At 40.9% G+C, this 20,043-nt stretch overlaps 1 protein-coding gene across 1 annotated transcript in view; it reads right to left on the reverse strand.

The window, feature by feature from the left end:
• The window catches only part of gtpbp10 (GTP-binding protein 10 (putative)), a 50,557-nt gene that overhangs the window by 26,192 nt on the left and 4,322 nt on the right, over positions 1–20,043 (reverse strand). The window contains exons 2-4 of the mRNA XM_073054570.1: positions 17,669–17,862; positions 7,148–7,239; positions 482–626 (exon numbers count right to left, since the gene is read on the reverse strand). Coding sequence (XP_072910671.1) covers positions 482–626; positions 7,148–7,239; positions 17,669–17,862 — 431 coding nt within the window. The remainder of the gene's footprint in view (positions 1–481; positions 627–7,147; positions 7,240–17,668; positions 17,863–20,043) is intronic.

Below are 20,043 nucleotides of genomic sequence, written 5' to 3' on the forward strand. Positions count from 1 at the left end.
TCTGTCTTGCCCTACGTCTCTGGATTAACAGAGACAGATTATTTATTGATTTCAACTTGAAAATGCACAATGATTAAGCAACCATATGTCTCTGGGAATCATAATTCCAGATTTATAACTTCTGAAGTAACTACTAATTGGCACACCTTTTACATGGGAGTATAACTATAGTTCTAGACACTCAATATGAGAAAGCATCTTTTCATTGGCACCCTATTAATCCTATTAGAGGTAATATTTTCTCTGTTCCATCGCCAGAATTGCAAAATGTGAATTTTCCTCTGAGTATCTCAGTCAAATAAAACATGTGCTAATCTTGCAATTATTTTAATGATAAAAAAAGGATTATGTATGAAGATCAAGATAATCACTAAAATTAGAATAAGCTGGTATCCCACTCAAGGAATGTATGACAGATGTTATATGCTACTAACATTATTGTTTCCGTGGTATTGTTGATAAATTAACAACTACAACTTACCCAACCAATCCAACATTTGCTACCAGCTTCAAATCCATTCTTATGATTCCACTTTGGCCCTTCAAAGGCAGAAAGTTCGTCCTAAATGATCCGCCATGACCACCCTGAGCTACAATTAACCGATCCCCTGCTCGGTTCAGTTCACCTGGAGAAGAAAAACAACTTCAAATATTTAGAATAGCAACTGCAATTGTAACCATTAAAAAAAAATCACTAATCATATATTCTGTATCAAAAGGTGCAGGTAATTAGATGCAAACAAAAATTTCAGCAGCATCCAAAAGCCAAAAAAATCCAAAAGCAAGCAGGCTTTTTCCCCACATTCAAGCAGACTTTTTCCACTGGAGATTGGGTGCCACAGGAACCAGGAGTAATGGGTAAGGTGAAAGGTTCCTACCTGATGGTAGCATTTGGACAAGAACTTTTAGGATGGGAAGCAGCTTCTTCCCCCAGGCTGTAAGACTACTGAACCCCCTCCCAACACCCAGGTCTCATCACATATGAAGTGCCAGTGTGTCATAAATGCACCTTATTATTTGTTAATTTGTTTGTAGTAATAATACTTTTGTATCAAATAGCTTCTGACAACCAAGTCCAACTCCTGGCCTTCTCGTATGGTTTAGCCTCCAAGCCCAGCGGAACTGTTTCTACTGACAGGAGAAGGGGCGAAGGCGGGTCCTGGCACCTTAAAACCAGTGTTTCGGGTAGATGGAGCTCGTCAGCCTAGGAAGGCAGTCCATCTAAGAGAGGGAAAACTCTGATTTTAAACCTCCGCTGCCTTGCGGCCATAACCACTCATAGGGAAAGGCTTAGGGAGTAAACCCTGAGGACAAATCCGGAGCTGGAGTCCCTAAGGCAGTCTGACGTTGCTTTCAACCTCGTTCTGGCAACTCCTGCGATGACACTGGTGCCAAGCTGTTATCGGTCTTTGCCCTTCCCTTGGACAATATCAGTGGCATGGAGAGGGGAGACACACTGCATGGGCAACTGCCAGTCTTCCATACAACTCTGCCCAGGCCTGCGCCCTGGAGAGGACGTAGATCCATGATCTCATGAGACTAATGGATGTCGCACATACATGTGTATGGTTGAACAACAATAAACTGAACTTTAACTTAAACTATGTTAGCTTTGCATAAGTTGTACACATTCACGTTTGAAAATCTACATTTCCCATTACTTCACCATTTAAAAAATACACTGTCTTTTTTGGTAACATCACATTTTACCACATTGTCCTCCACTTGCAATGTTGTTGACCATTCAACTCAGCTGATCTACCTTGCACTCAACATCAGCAAGACCAAAGAATTGATTGGATCTCAGGAAGTGGAAATCAGAAGAACCAGTCCTGATTGAGAGGCTTGCGGTGGAAAGGGTGAGCAGCTTCAAGTGCTTCAGCGTCAACATCTCAGAGGATCTATCTTGGGCCCAACACAATGATACAATCACAAAGAAGGCATGCCAGTGGCTCTACTTGATTAAGAGTTTGATGTTGCTGCATATGTCACCAAAGTCTCTTGTAAATTTCTACAGATGTACAGTGGAGAGTATTCTGACTGGTTGTATCACCATCTGGTGCGGTGACTCCAATGCGCAGAATCAAAGGTGGCTGCACAAAGTTGTGCACTATGCCAGTTCCATTATGGGCATAGCCCTCCCTATCACTGAGAAAATCTTCAAGATGCTGTGCCTCAAAAGGTGGCAACCTTCACTAAGGACCTTCTCCATCCGGGAGATGCCCTCTTCTTGGTATTACCATCAGAGAGGAAGTACAAGGGCCTGAAGAACCATTCTCAAAGATTTAGAACACCTTCTTCCCCTCCACCATAAGATTTCTGAACAGTCCATGAACATTACCTCATTATTCCTCTATTGAACTACTTATTTTTGTAACTTATAGTAATTTTTAAAGTTTGCACTGTATTACTGCCACAATACTGCAAATTCCATGACACAAGTCAGTGATAAAAAAAAACCTCATACTGATTATTTTGAGTATCTTTGCATTCTGTTCGCTACACATACTGATTTCTCAGAGGTGGTGTTGGGTCTTTTGAAGAATATCAAGATGGATACCCCCAGGGCCTGACTGGATCTATCCCAGTTTATTGAGAGAAGTAAAGAGAAGATTGTTGAAGTCTTGACAGGGATCTTTGTATCCTCTTTAGTCATAGGCAAGTTTTCAGAGGACTAGGGAATAGCCAGTTTTGTTCATTTGTTTAAGGAGGGCAGTAGCAACCAAGAAACTGGAGGCCACTGAGTCTTTTATCAGTGGTAAGGAAATTACAGAAGATGATCCTTAGGACCAGGACTTAATCATCTCTAGAAAAGTGTGTACCAATTTGAAATAGTCAGCATGGCTTTGTGCAGGGGAGGCCATGTCTTACAAATGGAGTTATTTTAAGGAAATGACAAAGATGATTGGATTCATGTAAGGCAGTAGATGTTGTCTACATGGGCCTTAATGAATCATTCAATACAGTCCCCTCATGGTTGGCTGATCCACCAGATTAAAACATATAGGATCCACAGAGACTTGGTAGCTGGAATATAGAATTGACTTGGCCATAGAAGACAGAAGTTAAGTGTGGAAGCTTGTTATTCTGACCGAAAGCAAATGATCATTAATATTCCATAGCGATCAGTGCCCTGTGGTGTTAATGACCTGGATGATAATGTAGATAATATGATTAGTCAGTTTTCAGAAGAGATGAAAACTAAGAAGGTAGCCCAAGGATACAGTGTGATACAGATCATCTGGAAAGTTGGGAACAGTGACTGTAGATGAAACTTATTCAGACAAATATGAAATAATGCACTTTGGGAAGTTAAATTCTGTAGGACATTTAGAGTAAATGGCAAGAACCTTGGAGTGTTGATGCAAGGAAAGGTCATGGCATTAAGTATAAAGGTTGGCAGCAAGTTATGTTGCTGCTCCATTAAAACAGGTTAGGCCCCATATGGAGTATTGCGTGCAGTTCAGTTCTGGCTATCATGTAACAGGAAGAATTTGGGGGCTTTGCAGAGGATACAAAAGAGGTTTGTTAGGATGTTACTGGGATTGGAGAATACAAGCTAGAAAGAGAGACTTAGATTGTTTTCAGCGTCCTGGAGGCTGAAGGCTGACTTGACTTGCACAGGTGGATACTTGATTTCCTCACTTGCAGACCCCAGTTAGTTTGGATTAGCAACATCTCCTTCACAATCTCCATCAGCACAGGTGCATCACAAAGCTGTGTGCTTAGCCCCCTACTCTACTCACTTTACACTTATGACTGTGTGGCTGAGCACAGCTCCAATGACATATTCAAGTTTGCTGACAACGACTCTGTCATAAGTCAAATCAAAGATGGTGAAGAATCAGCTTATAGGAGGGAGACTGAAAATCTGGCCAAGTGGTGCCACAACAACAACCTCTTATTCAGTGTCAGCAAGATCAACGAGTTGATTATTGACCTCAGAAGGAGAAAACTGGAGTTCCATGAAACAGACCTCATTGGAAGATCAGAGGTGCAGAGGGTCAGCAACTTCATAAATTCCTCAGTGTTATTTCAGAGAACTTGTACTGGGCCCAGCACTTAACTGTGATTACAAAGAAAGCACGGCAGCACCTCTACTTCCTTAGGAGTTTTCAAAGATTAAGCATGACATCTTAAACTTTGATGTGTGGTGGAGAGTATATTTACTGGCTGCACCACAGCCTGGTATGGAAACACAAATGCTTTTGAACAGAAAATCCTACAAAAAGTAGTGGATATGGCCTAGTCCATCATGGATAAAGCCCTCTCCACCATTGATCATACCTACAAGAAGCACTGTCGCAGGGAAACAACATCCATCATCAGGGACTCCCACCACCCAGGACATGCTCTCTTCTCGCTATCGGGACAAAGGTATAGGAGCCTGAGGACTCACATCACCAGGTTCAGAAACAGTTATTACCCCTCAACCATCAGGCTCTTGAACCAAAGGGGATAACTACACTCAGCTTCACTAACCCCATCAATAAACGTTCCCACAACCTAGGGACTTACTTTCAAGGACTCTTCATCTCATGTTCTCAATATTTATTGGTTATTTATTTATTATTATTATTCCTTTCTTTTTGTATTTGCAGTTTGGTGTCTTTTGCACGCTGGTTGAACACACACTTAGTGCAGTCTTTTATTGATTCTATTATGGTTATTATTTGAGTGTGGATTTATTTAGTATGCCTACAAGAAAATTAATCTCAGGGTTGTATATGGTGACATATATGTACTTCAATAATAAATTTACTTTGAACTTTAAAATGATGAGGGGCATAGATAGGAGAGAATAACTCTTTCTCCAAGGGTGAAAATATCAAACAGTATTTGTGCCTAGAACGTGCTGTCATGGGTAGTAGTGGAAATATGCATGACAACAGCATTTCAGAGGCACATGAATAGCAGTGGATGGAGGGATATACAGTCACAGGGTTGTTTTAAACTGCATGTTCCTGTGCTGAACTGTTCTCTGTTCATACTCCTACTTAGTTTCATGTCCTCAAACCTGCAAATATTAAATTTGATCTAGTCACTCAACCTGGGAATGGTTGAATAGGAAAAACTTGATCCCAAACATCACTGCTGTTTGCTCTTAATATGATAACCAACTTTCATTTGACCAAAGTATATTATCCCTAAATCTAAATGTTCTAAATTTGATCAGCTACCTCCTTTACTAAAACCTTTTGAAAAATCTAAATATACAACACCATTGCTTCCTCCTGGCATCTGACTGTTCAGAAATCCAGATGGTCCAGCATCTGCTTTCTCTTCTGCCTCAGATGGGTCCAGAGTTCAAATGAGATATGGGGCTACTTTATTAGCTCCACCTGTATACCTGCTCGTTAATGCAAATATTTAATCATTTAATCAGGTGGCAGCAACTCAATGAACAAAAGCACACAGACATAGTCAAGGTCTCCAGTTGTTCAGCCCAAACATCAGAATGAGGAAGAAATGTTAAATAAGTGACTCTGAGTGTGGAACGATTGTTGGTTTCTGAAAGGGTGGCTTAAGTATTTCAGAATATACTAATCCCTTGGAATTTTCATGCACAACAGTCTCTAGAGTTTACAGAGAATGGTGCAAAAAACAAAACACATCCCGTGAGCAGCAGTTCAGTGGGTGAAAGCAGCTTGTTAATGAGAGGTCAACAGAAAATGGTCAGACTGGATCAAAGCAAAGATGCTTACATCAGGATGTTCTTTATTGACTATAACTCAGCATTCAATACCTCAATACCATCATTCCCTCAAAATCAACCAAGAAGCTCCATGACCTTGGCCTCAATACCTTTATGTGCAACTGGATCCTGGATTTTCTCAACTGCAGATCGGATTGGCAACAAAATCTCCATCAACACAAGTGAGCATTACTGTTGTGGGCCAAATCAAAGGTTGTGATGAATCAGCATACAGGTGGGAAAGTAGTGTCATAACAACAACCTCTCACTCAATGTCAGCAGAACCAAGGAAACGATTATAGGCTTCAGGAGAGGGAAACCAGAGATCCATGAGCCAGTCCTCATCAGAGGATCAGAGGTAGAAAGTTGGCAACTCCAAATTCCTGGGTGTTACTATTTCAGAGGACCTATCCTGAACCCAGCACAAAAGTGCAATTGTGAAGGAAACACAGCAATGCCTCTACTTCCTTAGGAGTTTGCAAAGATTCGGCATGACATCTAAAACTTTGACAAACTCCTATAGATATGTAGTAGAGAATACATTAACTGGTTGCAGCACAGCCTGGTATGGAAACACCAGTGCCTTTCAATGGAAAATCTATAATAGGTAGTGGATTTGGCTCAGTCCATCACAGGTAAAGCCCTCCCAACCACTGAGCACATCTACGTGAAATGCTGTTGTAGGAAAGCAGCATCCATTATCAGAAATCCCCACCACCCACATCATGCTCTCTTCTCGCTGCTGCCATCAGGTAGAAGGTACAAGAACGTCAGGATTCATACCATCAGATTCAAGGACAATTAATGGTTACCCCTCAACCATTAGGGTCTTGAATAGAGATAACTACATTCACTTGCCTCATCACTGAACTGTTCCTGCAACCAATGCTCTCACTTTAAAGGCTCTGTATCTCATTATTTCATGTTCTTGTTATTTATTGCTACTTCTTCATATTTGCATTTGATGATTTCTGCACTGTGGTGGATCTTTCATTGATCCTGTTATAGTTATTACTCTATAGATTTGCTGAGTATGTCCACAGGAAAATGAATCTCAGGGTTGTACAAGGTGACATATATGAAGCTGTCAGGAAGACAACAGTAACTCAAATAACCACGTGTTACAACAGTGGTGCGCAGAAGATCATCTTTGAATGTATATGTCGTATGTTAAAGTAGATGGGCTACAGCAGCAGAAGATCACACCAAGTTTCATAATGCACCTAATAAACTGGCCACTGAGTGTAACTTATAGTAATAAAAACCATAATTTATATGCAAAATAAGTGGAACTACATCAGTTCTAGTAATTGTAATTGCAGAGTTCAGTCACAAAAAGCATCATAAGAGAATTTGTAAAGACTAACTTAACATTCTAATACTCAACTGGATAAATGTTACTTAGAAAAATTATACTGATATTACAATCAATTTTAACATAGGATTTCTTACCTATTATTTTTCCATTATCATTAGTGATTGAAATTCCAACTGGGCCATAAATTTCACAGTCTTTTCCCTTTGCACCTTTAAGTGATCGTATGCTAGATAAGGAAGAGATATAGTTAGAACTTGAGTATTCAACTATTCCGAAGTTGGGGCCATTTAAAATTTATCCTACTTTCAATGGCTTCCTATTTTTCTCAGCCACGTCCTCACATAATGAAGAAACTCAACTTGGAGGCATCGTTGTTACTCGTGTGTCCCTTTATTTAATATATTCTTTGTTGGCCATTATATTTACTACCTTTTTGTGAAACTTCAGTATTTTTGTGAGAAACAGAATTACAGGAACAAAACTTGCCTTTCATCTTGATTATTATTTGTTCATATTTCTGTTTCACTACAGCAGCCATGTAATTTAAATTCAAGTATATTCTCTGAAATAGCCTAGAAGCCAATTAGGGTTGGAGAATAAATGCCAACATTGCCAACAACATGTCCTTCCGTGAGCAAAAAAAATAATATCTTGTTTCTAGGAACTGGTGCAACTAAATGCCAATCAAACTTGAAAACTGTCTGCAAATAAAATTGTTTACTAGTATGAAAATATAGTTTGCAATTTTATTCCCAAACAACTTTCAACACTCCTAAGGCAGTCTATGAGTTTACCATTTGTATTATTTATCATAAATTTTTCTGGTTCCAGTTTAGGTTTTTTTTATATAAAACAACAGACTACTTTGTGTTTCTTTTCACTGTAGATTATTAAGAACACAATGCAAATACAGACCAAGACTCAGTGACGATGTTGCATTTTACCAAGAAGACTTGTATTCATTTAATAATCTGTTTCAAGATACAGCACAGAACAGGTCATTCAGCCCTCCAAGCTGCAGTATCCAACAACAAAGAACACCGTAAGACCTGCATGAGGACTCCAAAGTCTTTTTGCACCTCAGATTTTTAAATTTTCACCCCATTTAGAAAATAGTCTATACCTTTATTTCTTCTATTGAAGTCCATAACCATACATTTCCCAACACTATATTCCATCTGCCACTTCTTTGCCATTCTCCAAAACTGTCCAAGTCCTTCTGCAGACTCTGTGCTTCCTCAACACCACCTGCCCTCCACCTATCATCATGCTGTCCACAAACTTGGTCACAAAGCCATCAATTCTGATATCCAAATCACTGATACATAACATGAAAAGAAACAGTCCTAACATAGACCCCTGAGGGAATCCACTAGACACCAGCAGCCAACCAGAAAAAGGTGCCTTTTATTTATAATCTTTGATTATAATTTTTTATATTTTTTTATTTATAATCTGCCAGTGAGCCAAATCTTCTATCCATGCTAGCTGTTAGGTAACCGCATGAGCATTAACCTGTCTGTCGAAGGTCTACTGAAAATCCAAATTAATGACATCCACTGACTCTCCTTTGCCTATCCTGCCTGTTATTTCTTCAAAGAATTCCAACAGATTTGTCAGGCAAGATTTTCCCTTAAGGAAGCCATGATGACTTTGACCAATTTTATCATGTGCCTCCAAATATCCCAAAACCTCATCCTTAATTATTCCAAATTTTCTCAACCAGTGAAATCAGACTAACAGGCCTATAATTTCCTTTCTTCTGCCTTTCTCCCTTCTTAAAGGATTCTCCACAATCGTTTTAGATATCTCTTTCAGAACCCTGAGGTACAGTTCATCTGGTCCAGGTGACTTATCTATCTTCAGATCTTTCAGGTTCCCAATCAACTTCTCCTTAGTAATAACAACTATACTCACTTCTGTCCTCTGACAATCTCGAATTTCTGGCATACTGCTAGTGTCTTCAACAGTAAACTGATTTAAAATATCTATTCAGTTCAACCTCCATTTCTACCTCTCCAGTGCCTTTTTCCAATGGTCCCATATCTTCTCTTGCCTCTCTTTTACTTAGTATACCTAAAAAAAACTTTTGGTATCCTCTTTCATATTATTGGTGAGCTTACCTTCATAGTTCAGCTTCTCTCTCCTTTTGGCTTTTTTAGTTGCCTTACATTAGTTTTTAAAAGCTTCCCAATCCTCTAACTTCCCACCAATTTCTGCTATATTATATGCCCTCACTTTTCTTTTTAATGCTGTCTTTGATTTCCCTTGTCAGCTCTGGTTGCCTCATCTTCCCATAAGATCATAAAACATAGGAGCAGAATTAGGCTATTCAGTCCATCGAGTCTCTCTGCCCATTCCATCATGGCTGATCCCAGATCCCACTCAACCCCATACACCTGCCTTCTTGCCATATCCTTTGATGCCCTGATCGATCAGAAGATTATCAACTTCCGCCTTAAATATACTCACGGACTTGGCATCCACCATGGTCTGTGGCAGAGCATTCCACAGATTCACTACTCTCTGTCTAAAAAATGTCCTCCTTACCTCTGTTCTAAAAGGTCGTCCTCTAGTTCTGGATACCCCCACAATAGAAATCATCCTCTATACATCAACTTTATCTAGTCCTTTCAACATTCAGTAGGTTTCAATAAGATCCCATCACCATACACCCCCACCCCACATTCTAAATTCCAGTGAGTACAGGCCCAAAGCTGCCAAACACTCCTCATATGTTAACCCCTTCATTCCCAGAATCATCCCCGTGAACCTCCAATGACAACACATCTTTTCTGAGATATGGGGTCCAAAACTGTTGACAAGTGTCTGACTAGTGTCTTATAAAAGCTCAGCATTATCTCCTTGCTTTTATATTCCATTCCCCTTGAAATAATGCCAACATTTTGCATTTGCCTTCTATACCACAGACTCAACCTGTAAATTAATCTTCCGGGTGTCTTGCACGAGGACTCCCAAGTCTCTCTGCAACTCTGATGTTTGAAGCTTCTCCCCATTTAGATAATAGTCTGCACTATTGTTCCTTTTACCAAAATGCATTATCATACATTTCCCAACACTGTATTCCATCTACCACTTTTTTGCCCGTTCTTCCAATGTCTAGGTCCTGCTGCAATCGCTTTGCTTTTGCAGCACTACCTACCCCTCCACCTATATTTGTATCATCCGCAAACTTTGCCACAAAACAACCAATTCCATTATCTAAATCACTGACAAACAATGTGGAAAGTAGCAGTCCCAATACTGACCCCTAAGGAACACCACTAGTCACTGGTAGCCAACCAGGAAAGGACCCCTTTATTCCCACTCACTTCTCTCCTGCCTGTCAGCCAACTTCCATGCCAGTATCTTTCCTATAACGCCATAGGATTTTATCTTGTTAAGCAGCATCATGTGTGGCATCTTATCAAATGCCAAGTAAATTACATCTACTGCCTCTCCTTTGTCCACCCTGCTTATTACTTCCTCAAAGAACTCTTAACAGATTTGTCAGGCAAGATATCCCTTGACAGAAACCATGCTGACTTATTTTATCATTGGTCTCCAAATACCTCAAAACTTCATTCTTAAGAATAGACCCCAACACTTCCCCGACCACTGAGGTTAGGCTAATTGGTCTACAATTTCCTTTGTTTTAAACTTTCTCCTTTCTTAAAGAGTGGAGTGACATTTGCAAACTTCCAGTCCTCTGGGACCATGCCAGAATCAAGTGATTCTTGAAAGATCATGACCAATGCATCCATTATCGCTTCAGCAACCTCTCTCAGGACTCTGGGATGTAGTCCATCTGGTCCAGGTGACTTATCCAACTTAATATATTTGATTTTGCCTAGCACTTTTTCCTTCGTAATAGCAATGGTACTCACTCCTGCTCCCTGACACTCACGGACCTCTGGCACACTGCTAGTGTCTTCCACAGTGAAGACCAATACCAAGTACCCATTCATCTGCCATTTCTATGTCCCCCATTAATAATTCACCAGCATCATTTTCCAGTGGTCCAGAATCAGAATCAGAATCAGGTTTATTATCACCGGCATGCGACGTGAAATTTGTTAACTTAGCAGATGCAGTTCAATGCAATGCATAAGCTACCAGAGAGCGAAAAAATAGTAAATAACACATAATAATAAATAAACAAGGAAATCAATTACAAATGTACGTATATTGAATAGATTATTAAAAATGTACAAAAACAGAAATCCTATATATTAAAAAAGTGTAGTGTCCAAAGCTTCAATGTCCATTTAGAAATCGGATGGCAGAGGGGAAGAAGCTGTTCTTGAATCACTGAGTGTGTGCCTTCGAGCTTCTGTACCTCCTACCTGATGGTAACAGTGAGAAAAGGACAAGTCCTAGGTGCTGGAAGTCTTTAATAATGGACACTGCCTTTCTAAGACACCGCTTCTTAAAGATGTCCTGGGTACTTTGTAGGCTAGTGCCCAAGATGGAGCTGACTAGATTTACAACCTTCTGCAGCTTCTTTTGGTCCTGTGCAGTAGCCGCTCCATACCAGACAGTGATGCAGCCTTCCAGAATGCTCTCCACAGTACAACTATAGAAGTTTTTGAGTGTATTTGTTGACTGCCAAATCTCTTCAAACTCCTAATAAAGTATAGCCGCTATCTTGCCTTCTTTATGACTGCATCAGTATGTTGGGACCAGGTTAGATCCTCAGAGATCTTGACACCTAGGAACTGGAAGCTGCTCACTCTCTCCACTTCTGATCCTTCTATGAGGATTGGTGCGTGTAATATCATCTCTCACCTCCCTTTTACTCCTTATACAACTGAAAAAAAACTTTTAGTATCCCGCTTTATAGCATTGACTACTTTGCCCTCATATTTCATGTTTTCCCTTCTTATAGCTTTCTTTGTTGCCTTTTGTCAGATTTTCAAAGCTTCCTAATCATCCAACTTCACACTCAATTTTACTACTTTATATGCCCTTTCCTTGATTTTTATGCAGTCCTTAACTTCCCTTGTCAGCCACTGTTGCCCAGCCCTGCCATTTGAGAACAACTTCTTCTGTGGGACATATCTATCCTGTATCTTGTGAACTGTTCCTGGAAACTTCAGCCATCTGCTCTGCCATCATCCCTGCCAGTATCCTCCTCCAATCCAACCAGGCAAGCTTCTCTCTCATGTCTCTTTAATTCCTTTTTATTCCATTGCGATACTAATACATCTGACTTATGCTTCTCCCTCTCAAATTGCAGTATGACTTCAATCATATTATGATCACTGCCTCCTAAAGGTTCCTTTACATTAAGCTTCCTAATAAAATCTGGGTTATTACACAGCACCCAATCTAAGATAGCCTTTCCCCTAGTAGGCTCAAGCACAAGCTGCTCTAAAAAGTAATCTCACAGGCATTCAACAAATTCCCCCTCTTGCATTCCGACACCAACCTGATTTTCCCAATCCCCTTGCAAATTGAAATCACACAATTGTGTCATTACCCTTATTACATGCCTTTTCCAGCTCCCTTTGCAATCTCAACCCCACATCTTGGCTATATTTGAAGGTCTATATGATTCCTATAATTAATTTTTTTACCCTTGCAGTTTCTTATCTCTGCCCAAAAAGATTCAACATTCTCTGGTCCTATGTCACCTCTTTCTAAAGATTTAATTCCATCTCATACCAACAGAGCCACACCACTGCCTAAGCCTTCCTGCCTGTCCTTTTGGTGCAAAGTATGTCCTTTGATATTAAGCTTCCAACTATAGCCTTCTTTCAACCACAATTCAGTGATGCTGTGTACCGAACAATCTCTAATTGTGACACGAGTTTGTCCGCCTTATTCAGAATGGTACATGCATTTAAATACTGCACCTGCAGTCCTGCATTCTTAGCCCTTTTGAATCTTGCCTCTGTACAATTTAACTCTTTGCTCCATCTTCATTTGTACCCAATTATTGGCTTGTTCTTCCTAGCATTCATGTTATATCCATCACCTACTTGTAAACCTGTTGGCTCATCCTCAACTCTATCATACTGATTCCCATTCCCCTGCCACATTAGTTTAAACCACTCCCAATAGCTCTAGTAAAACTGCCCGCAAGAATATTAGTCCCTCTCAGATTCAAGAGAAACCTGCCCCTTTTGAACAGGACACACCTGCCCCAGTAAAGGTCCTATTGTCCAAAAATCTAAATCCCAGCCCCCTGCTCCAACTCTTCAGCCACGCGTTTATCTGCCACCTCATTATATTGCTATCCTCACTGTCGCATGATACAGGCAGCAATCCCGAGATTACTACCCTTGAGGTTCTGCTTCTCATCTTCTTTCCCAATTCCCTGTATTCTTTTTTCAGGACCTTCTCCCTTTTTCTATCCATGTCATTGATACCAATATGTACTACGACTTCTGGCTGTTCACCATCTTTTTTCATGATACTGTAGATGTGTTCAGAAACATCATGGACCCTGGCACCTGGGGGGTAAACTACCATCTGTATTTCTTTTGCATATCCGCAGAATCGCCTATCTGTCCCTCATTACTCCATCCTCTTAGTTCCCTACCCTTCTGAGCCACAGGGCCAGACTTAGTGCCAGAGTCGTGGCCGTTGTTGCTTCCTCAAGTAGGTCGCTCCCACCCCTCCCTCCATCAACAGTACTCAAAATGAAGTACTTACTGTTGAGTGGGATGGCCACAGCGGTGCTCTCAACTATCTGACTTTCTCCCTTCCCTCTCCTGACAGTCACCCACTTAGCTGTCTCCTGTAGCCTTGGTGTGACTACCTCCCTATAAATTCTGTCTATCGTCTCTTCACTTTCCCTAAATAGCCAAAGGTCATTGAGCTGCAGGTCCAGTTCTTTAACATAGTTCTTAAGGAGCTGCATCTTGATGCTCCTGATGCAGATTTGGCCACTGGGGAGGCTGGTAGTCTCCTAGAAATCCCACATCTGACACCAGTACAGAAAACTGGCCCTGTAGACCCTATTTTCTCAAGACTTAAATAAGAAATAATAAGAAATAAGGAATGAACTTACCTACTTATCTTGCCTCCACCTATATCAGACTAAGCCCTGTGGAGCCAAAGCCTTACTACTCTGACTCCGACCACTCCAATGACAACCGCACCACTAAATGGTAGACCTCTTTTATGGAGACTGGGTTTCTAAAGCTCTTCGCCAGACTTGCGCGGAACCACTTCTCCTACATCTCTGCAGTACTCCAATCAATGACTCCCGCAGAAAAAACTTCATGCTTTTTAAAGCTCTTTGTTGGACTTGCATGGGAATGCTTCTCCTCCCTTTAGAATACTTCTTCAGCTTTGGGATGTATCTTCTGCGTATTCTGAATTGCCGCCAGAAACTCCAGCTATTGCTATTCTGCTGTCATCCCTGCTAGTATCCCCATCCAATCAACTTTGGCCAGCTACTGTTTCATACCTCTGTAATTCCCTTTGTAATTGCTCTGCAATTCACTGATATATCTGACCTTACCTCCTCCCTCTCAAACTGCAGAGTGAATCCTATCATATTAGAACCACACTGTCCTAATGGTTCCTTTACCTTAAGCTCCCTAATCAAATCTAATTCATGGCACAACACCCAGTGCAGAAATGCCTTTCCCGCTAGTGGGCTCAACTACAAACTGCTCTAAAAAGCCATCTCATAGACACTCTACAAATTCCCTCTGTTGGGACCCAGCACCAACCTGATTTTCCCAATCTATCTGTATATTGAAATCCCCCAAGACCATTGTAATATTGCTCTTTTTACATGCCTTTTCTACTTCCAATTGTAATTCCTACTCTACATAGAACATTACAGCACAGAAACAGGCCTTTTGATCCTTCTAAGCTGTGCCGAACCATTTTTCTGCCTAGTCCCATTGACCTGCACCTGGACCAAATCCCTCCATACACCTCTCATCCATGTACCTGTCCAAGTTTTTCTTAAATGTTAAAAGTGAGCCTGCATTTACCACTTCATCTGGCAGCTCATTCCACGCTCCCACCACTCTGTGTGAAGAAGCCCCACTCCCAAATGTTCCCTTTAAACTTTTCCCCCTTCACCCTTAACCCATGTCCTCTGGTTTTTTTTCTCCCCTAACCTCAGTGGAAAAAGCCTGCTTGCATTCGCTCTATCTATACCCATCATAATTTTATATACCTCTATCAAATCTCTCCTCATTGCACACCTTGGCTATTGGTTGAAGGCCTATATATACCTCTTATCAGGGTCTTTTTACCCTTGCAGTTTCTTAACTCAACCCACAAGGATTCTACATTTTCTGATCCTACGTCATATCTAAGGATTTGATTTCATTTTTTCACCAGTAGAGCTACCCCAAACACTTTGCCTACCTGCCCATATTTTTGATACAATGTATAACCTGAGATGTTAAGCTCCCAACTATAATCTTCTTTCAGCCATAACTTGGTGATGTCCACAACGTCATACGTGCCAAACTTTATATGCAATACAAAATCATCTACTTTATTCTGCATACTGTGTACATTCAAAGATTACACTTCTAGTCCTGTATTCATCATCCTTTTCGATTCTGCCCCATGTTATACTTCAATTCATCGCACTGACTGCAATTATGCCCTATCGTCTACCTGTCCTCCCTCACAGTCTCACTACACAATGCATCTTATTATATACCAAATGCCCCATCCTCAGCCCTATCACTCCATCTCCCAACTCCCTGCCAAATTTGTTTAAACCCTCCCCACCAGCTTTAGCAAACCTGCCTACAATGATAACCCACCTATTTAACACTAGCCTAATCACAGGACAACTTACAATTACCAATTAACCTACTAACTGGTACATCTTTGAATTGTGAGAAGAAACTGGAGCACCCAGAGGACGCCCACGTGTTTCTCAGGGAGAACGTACAAATTCCTAACAGACAATGCTGGAAATAAACTCCAAACCCCAGTATGTCCCAGGCTGTAATAGCATTACACTAACTGTTACATAACTGTGGTACCACAAACATTGTTGAATCTTTTCCTCTGTCTATTTTGACATGGAGTTATTCCTTTTATTTGCACTGCTTTTATGTATTTGTAATTAATAACAATGTCATATGCTGTATTTGTGCTATACCACTGCCACAAAGCAATACATTTCATGGCATATAAGGTGTGATAATAAATCTGATTCTGATAGGTCTCCAGCTCTGGCTTAAGATGGCGCTGTTGAAGGTGAGCGACTACTTACTGGTGGTTAACAAAACAAGGAATAACCATATAACAGTTACAGCATGGAAACAGGCCATCTTGGCCCTTCTAGTCTGTGCCGAACGCTCACTCTCACCATATAAAATACAACTAAATACTTTATTAATAACACTTTTCTATATTAAAAAAATTATCACTGCAAACAATGAAGAGGTGAGAGAAGATGAGGCTAAATCAAGGGTCGAATCATGCAGTTGCAAGGCAAAGTTGGGGTGAGATTGAGGCACTTTCAAGGCACAGTCAAGGTAAGGTTGAGGCATACTCATGGAGAATTGAGCAGATTCAAGGCCCGTCCACCTAAACTAAAAGCGAGATTTGATCGGTCTAAGCACCAGGATGATTTGGAAAGGTCAGGTACAAGCCGAAATCTGTGGCATATCAATGTGCCAGAGCCTGGATCTTTAGGCGAGGAACGAATGTTTGGATGATTTAAATGCGAAGCCAGATGGATTGAAAAGGCAAGGTGTCGAGACCAGAGGCAGGGGTCAAGCCAGATCTGCTCGCTGCTCAGCGACCATTACTCTGCTCTGCACTGCACTGAGGCTTCCTGCTGCTGATCCGGGCTCTGCATCTGCGGGCTCCACAACGTTTACTCTGCTCTGCACTGAGGCCGAGGTTGTGTCCTGCTCTGGGCTTTGTGTCTGAGAACTCACTTTCACTCTAAATGCCATTTGCTTACTTTTATTGTTTGCACGATGTGTTTTTTTCCCTAATCCCTCTCTCTCTCTGCACATTGGGTGTTTGTCATTCTTTTGGGTTTCTTTGTTATGTGGTTGCCTGTAAGGAGACAAATCTCAGGGGTACATAATGTATACATACTTTGATAATAAATGTACTTTGAACTTTGAATTCTGGGGTTGTCAGGTGGGGTGAAGACATTTATCTGTGAATCTAGAAGATTTATTGAAGTTAGCTCTTCTATTATCGCCCCAGTGTCTTGAGGTGTCTTTCGGTATCTGAAGTCTCAAAAGCATACAGATGCAACTGAAGCAGTAATTACCTTTTTATATATGAGAATAACTTTCTTGCATTCACTATTACTAACATAGAAAAATAACCCAGTGTTCTTCATACGATCAGTGTTACAAAAATGATATTACACTAGAAAGACATATTATAGCAAGTAAAACCTTTTCCCAAATTTCCTCATCTCTTAAGTACATGCATCAATCTCAATCAATTTGGTCATCAGCCCTATTATATCCCCTTCTGAGTCAGTGTTAAACAGCTTCATATCCCAGAACTGTAAATATATTATACATGTGTCACTAATGGCTGCACATTATTTTAAAAACTTCAGATTCATTCAGTTCTTGAAATGGGAGTACACTTAACAAGGAGAGAAATAACTTTTGACCAAAAACTCAAATGCTAAATATTATATTATCAGTTTGTTTCAAAACCTACCAGTTATAAACATGTCATACCTGCTGTTAGCACCAACACCAGCTACAAAACGTTTATTTGGATATTTATCCTTGATCATCTTCAAGGTTATTCCATCTTGTGCAACAACCAAGACATTCCCACCATTTCCACCTTCACCTCCAAGTCGGGGGAGGCCCATTCCACCAGTGCCCCCACGGACGTATAGTCTAAGATTATCAATAAAGTTGCCATACTGCAAAAAGAATATTGGAAAGAATATTTTATTGGATGCTCAACAAATTCACAACATATTTTTCCCCAAACTTTTTGCATCATTATCTTTCACTGGTTAACATAGTGAAAGCAATCATTCTAGACAATAGAATTTGTAATGTTCTGTATCCCATAAAAGGATACATGCATCAAAAAACTGTTATTCTTTGTACTAAAGAAATTCACTCTACTTCCACAAATTACTCAATTTACAAAGCAAAAGAACTGTTACTATTAAAATGCAATTACATGGCACTTAGGAAGGGCAATGGCTCACTAAACTACTGTAAAAACAGTTGAGCAGGGAAAGCGGGGACAGAGCTAGATAAGAAGTGGACAGACAGTCCAATACAGAGAAACATAGAAAACCTACACCACAATACAGGCCCTTTGGCCCACAAAGTTGTCCCGAACGTGTCCCTACCTTAGAAATTACTAGGCTAACACATAGCCCTCTATTCTTCTAAGCTCCATGTACCTATCGAAAAGTCTCTTAAAAGAATCTATCGTATCTGCCCCCACCACCATTGCTGGCAGCCCATTCCACACACTCACAAGTTTCTGTGTAAAAAACTTACCCGACATATCCTCTGTACCTACTCCCCAGCATCTTAAACCTGTGTCCTCTTGTGGCAACCATTTCAGCCCTGGAAAAAAGCCTCCGACTACCCACACGATCAATGCCTCTCATCTTCTTATACACCTCTATCAGGTCACCTCTCGTCCTCCGTCGCTCCAAGGAGAAAAGGCCGAGTTCACTCAACCTATCCTCATAAGGCATGCTCCCCAATCCAGGCAACGTCCTTGTAAATCTCCTCTGCACCCTTTCTATTGTTTCCATATTCTTCCTGTAGTGAGGTGACCAGAACTGAGCACAATACTCCAAGTGGGGTCTGACCAGGGTTCGATATAACAGCAACATTACCTCTCGGCTCCTAAATTCAATTCCACGATTAATGAAGGCCAATACACCATATGCCTTCTTAACCACTGAGTCAATCTGCGCAGCTGCTTTGAGCGTCCTATGGACTCAGACCCCAAGATCTCACTGATATTCCACACTGCCAAGAGTCTTACCATTAATACTATATTCTGCCATCATATTTACCTACCAAAATGAACCACTTCATACTTATCTGGGTTGAACTCCATCTGGCACCGCTCAGCCCAGTTTTGCATCCTATCAATGTCCTGCTGTAACCTCTGACAGCCCTCCACACTATCCACAACACCTCCAACCGTTGTCAGCAAACTTACAAACCCATTGTTCCACATCCTCCTCCATGTCATTTATAAAAATCACAAAGAGAAGAGGTCCCGGAACAGATCCCTGAGGCACACCACTGGTCACTGACCTCCATTCAGAATAGGACCCACCTACAACCACTCTTTGCCTTCTGTGGGCAAGCCAGTTCTGGATCCACAAAGCAATGGCCCCTTGGATCACATGTCTCCTTACTTTCTCAATAAGCCTTGTATGGGGTAACTTATCAAATGCTTTGCTGAATTCCATATACACTACATCTACTGCTCTTCCTTCATCAATGTGTTTAGTCACATCCTCAAAAAATTAAATCAGGCTCGTAAGGCACAACCTGCCCTTGACAAAGCCATGCTGACTACTCCTAATCATATTATACCTCTCCAAATGTTCATAAATCCTGCCTTTCAGGATCTTCTCCATCAACTGCCAACCACTGAGGTAAGACTCACTGGTCTATAATTTCCTGGGATATCTCCACTCCCTTTCTTGAATAAGGGAACAACATCAGCAACCCTCCAATCCTTCGGAACCTCTCCCGTCCCCATTGATAATGCAAAGATCATCGCCAGAGGCTCAGTAATCTCCTCCCTCGCCTCCTACAGTAGCCTGGGGTACATCTCATCCGGTCCCAGCGACCTATCCAACTTGATGCTTTCCAAAAGCTCCCGAACGTCCTCTTTCTTAATATCTACATGCTCAAGCTTTTCAGTCCACTGCAAGTCATCACTACAATCACAAAGATCCTTTTCAATAGTGAATACTGAAGTAAAGTATTCATTAAGTACCTCTGCTATTTCCTCTGATTCCATACACACTTTCCCACTGTCACACTTGATAGGTCCTATTCTTTCACACCTTATCCTCCTGCTCTTTACACACTTGTAGAATGCTTTGGGG

This window comes from Hemitrygon akajei, chromosome 8 (assembly GCF_048418815.1).
Source record: "Hemitrygon akajei chromosome 8, sHemAka1.3, whole genome shotgun sequence".
NCBI classification, from domain to species: Eukaryota; Metazoa; Chordata; class Chondrichthyes; order Myliobatiformes; family Dasyatidae; genus Hemitrygon; species Hemitrygon akajei.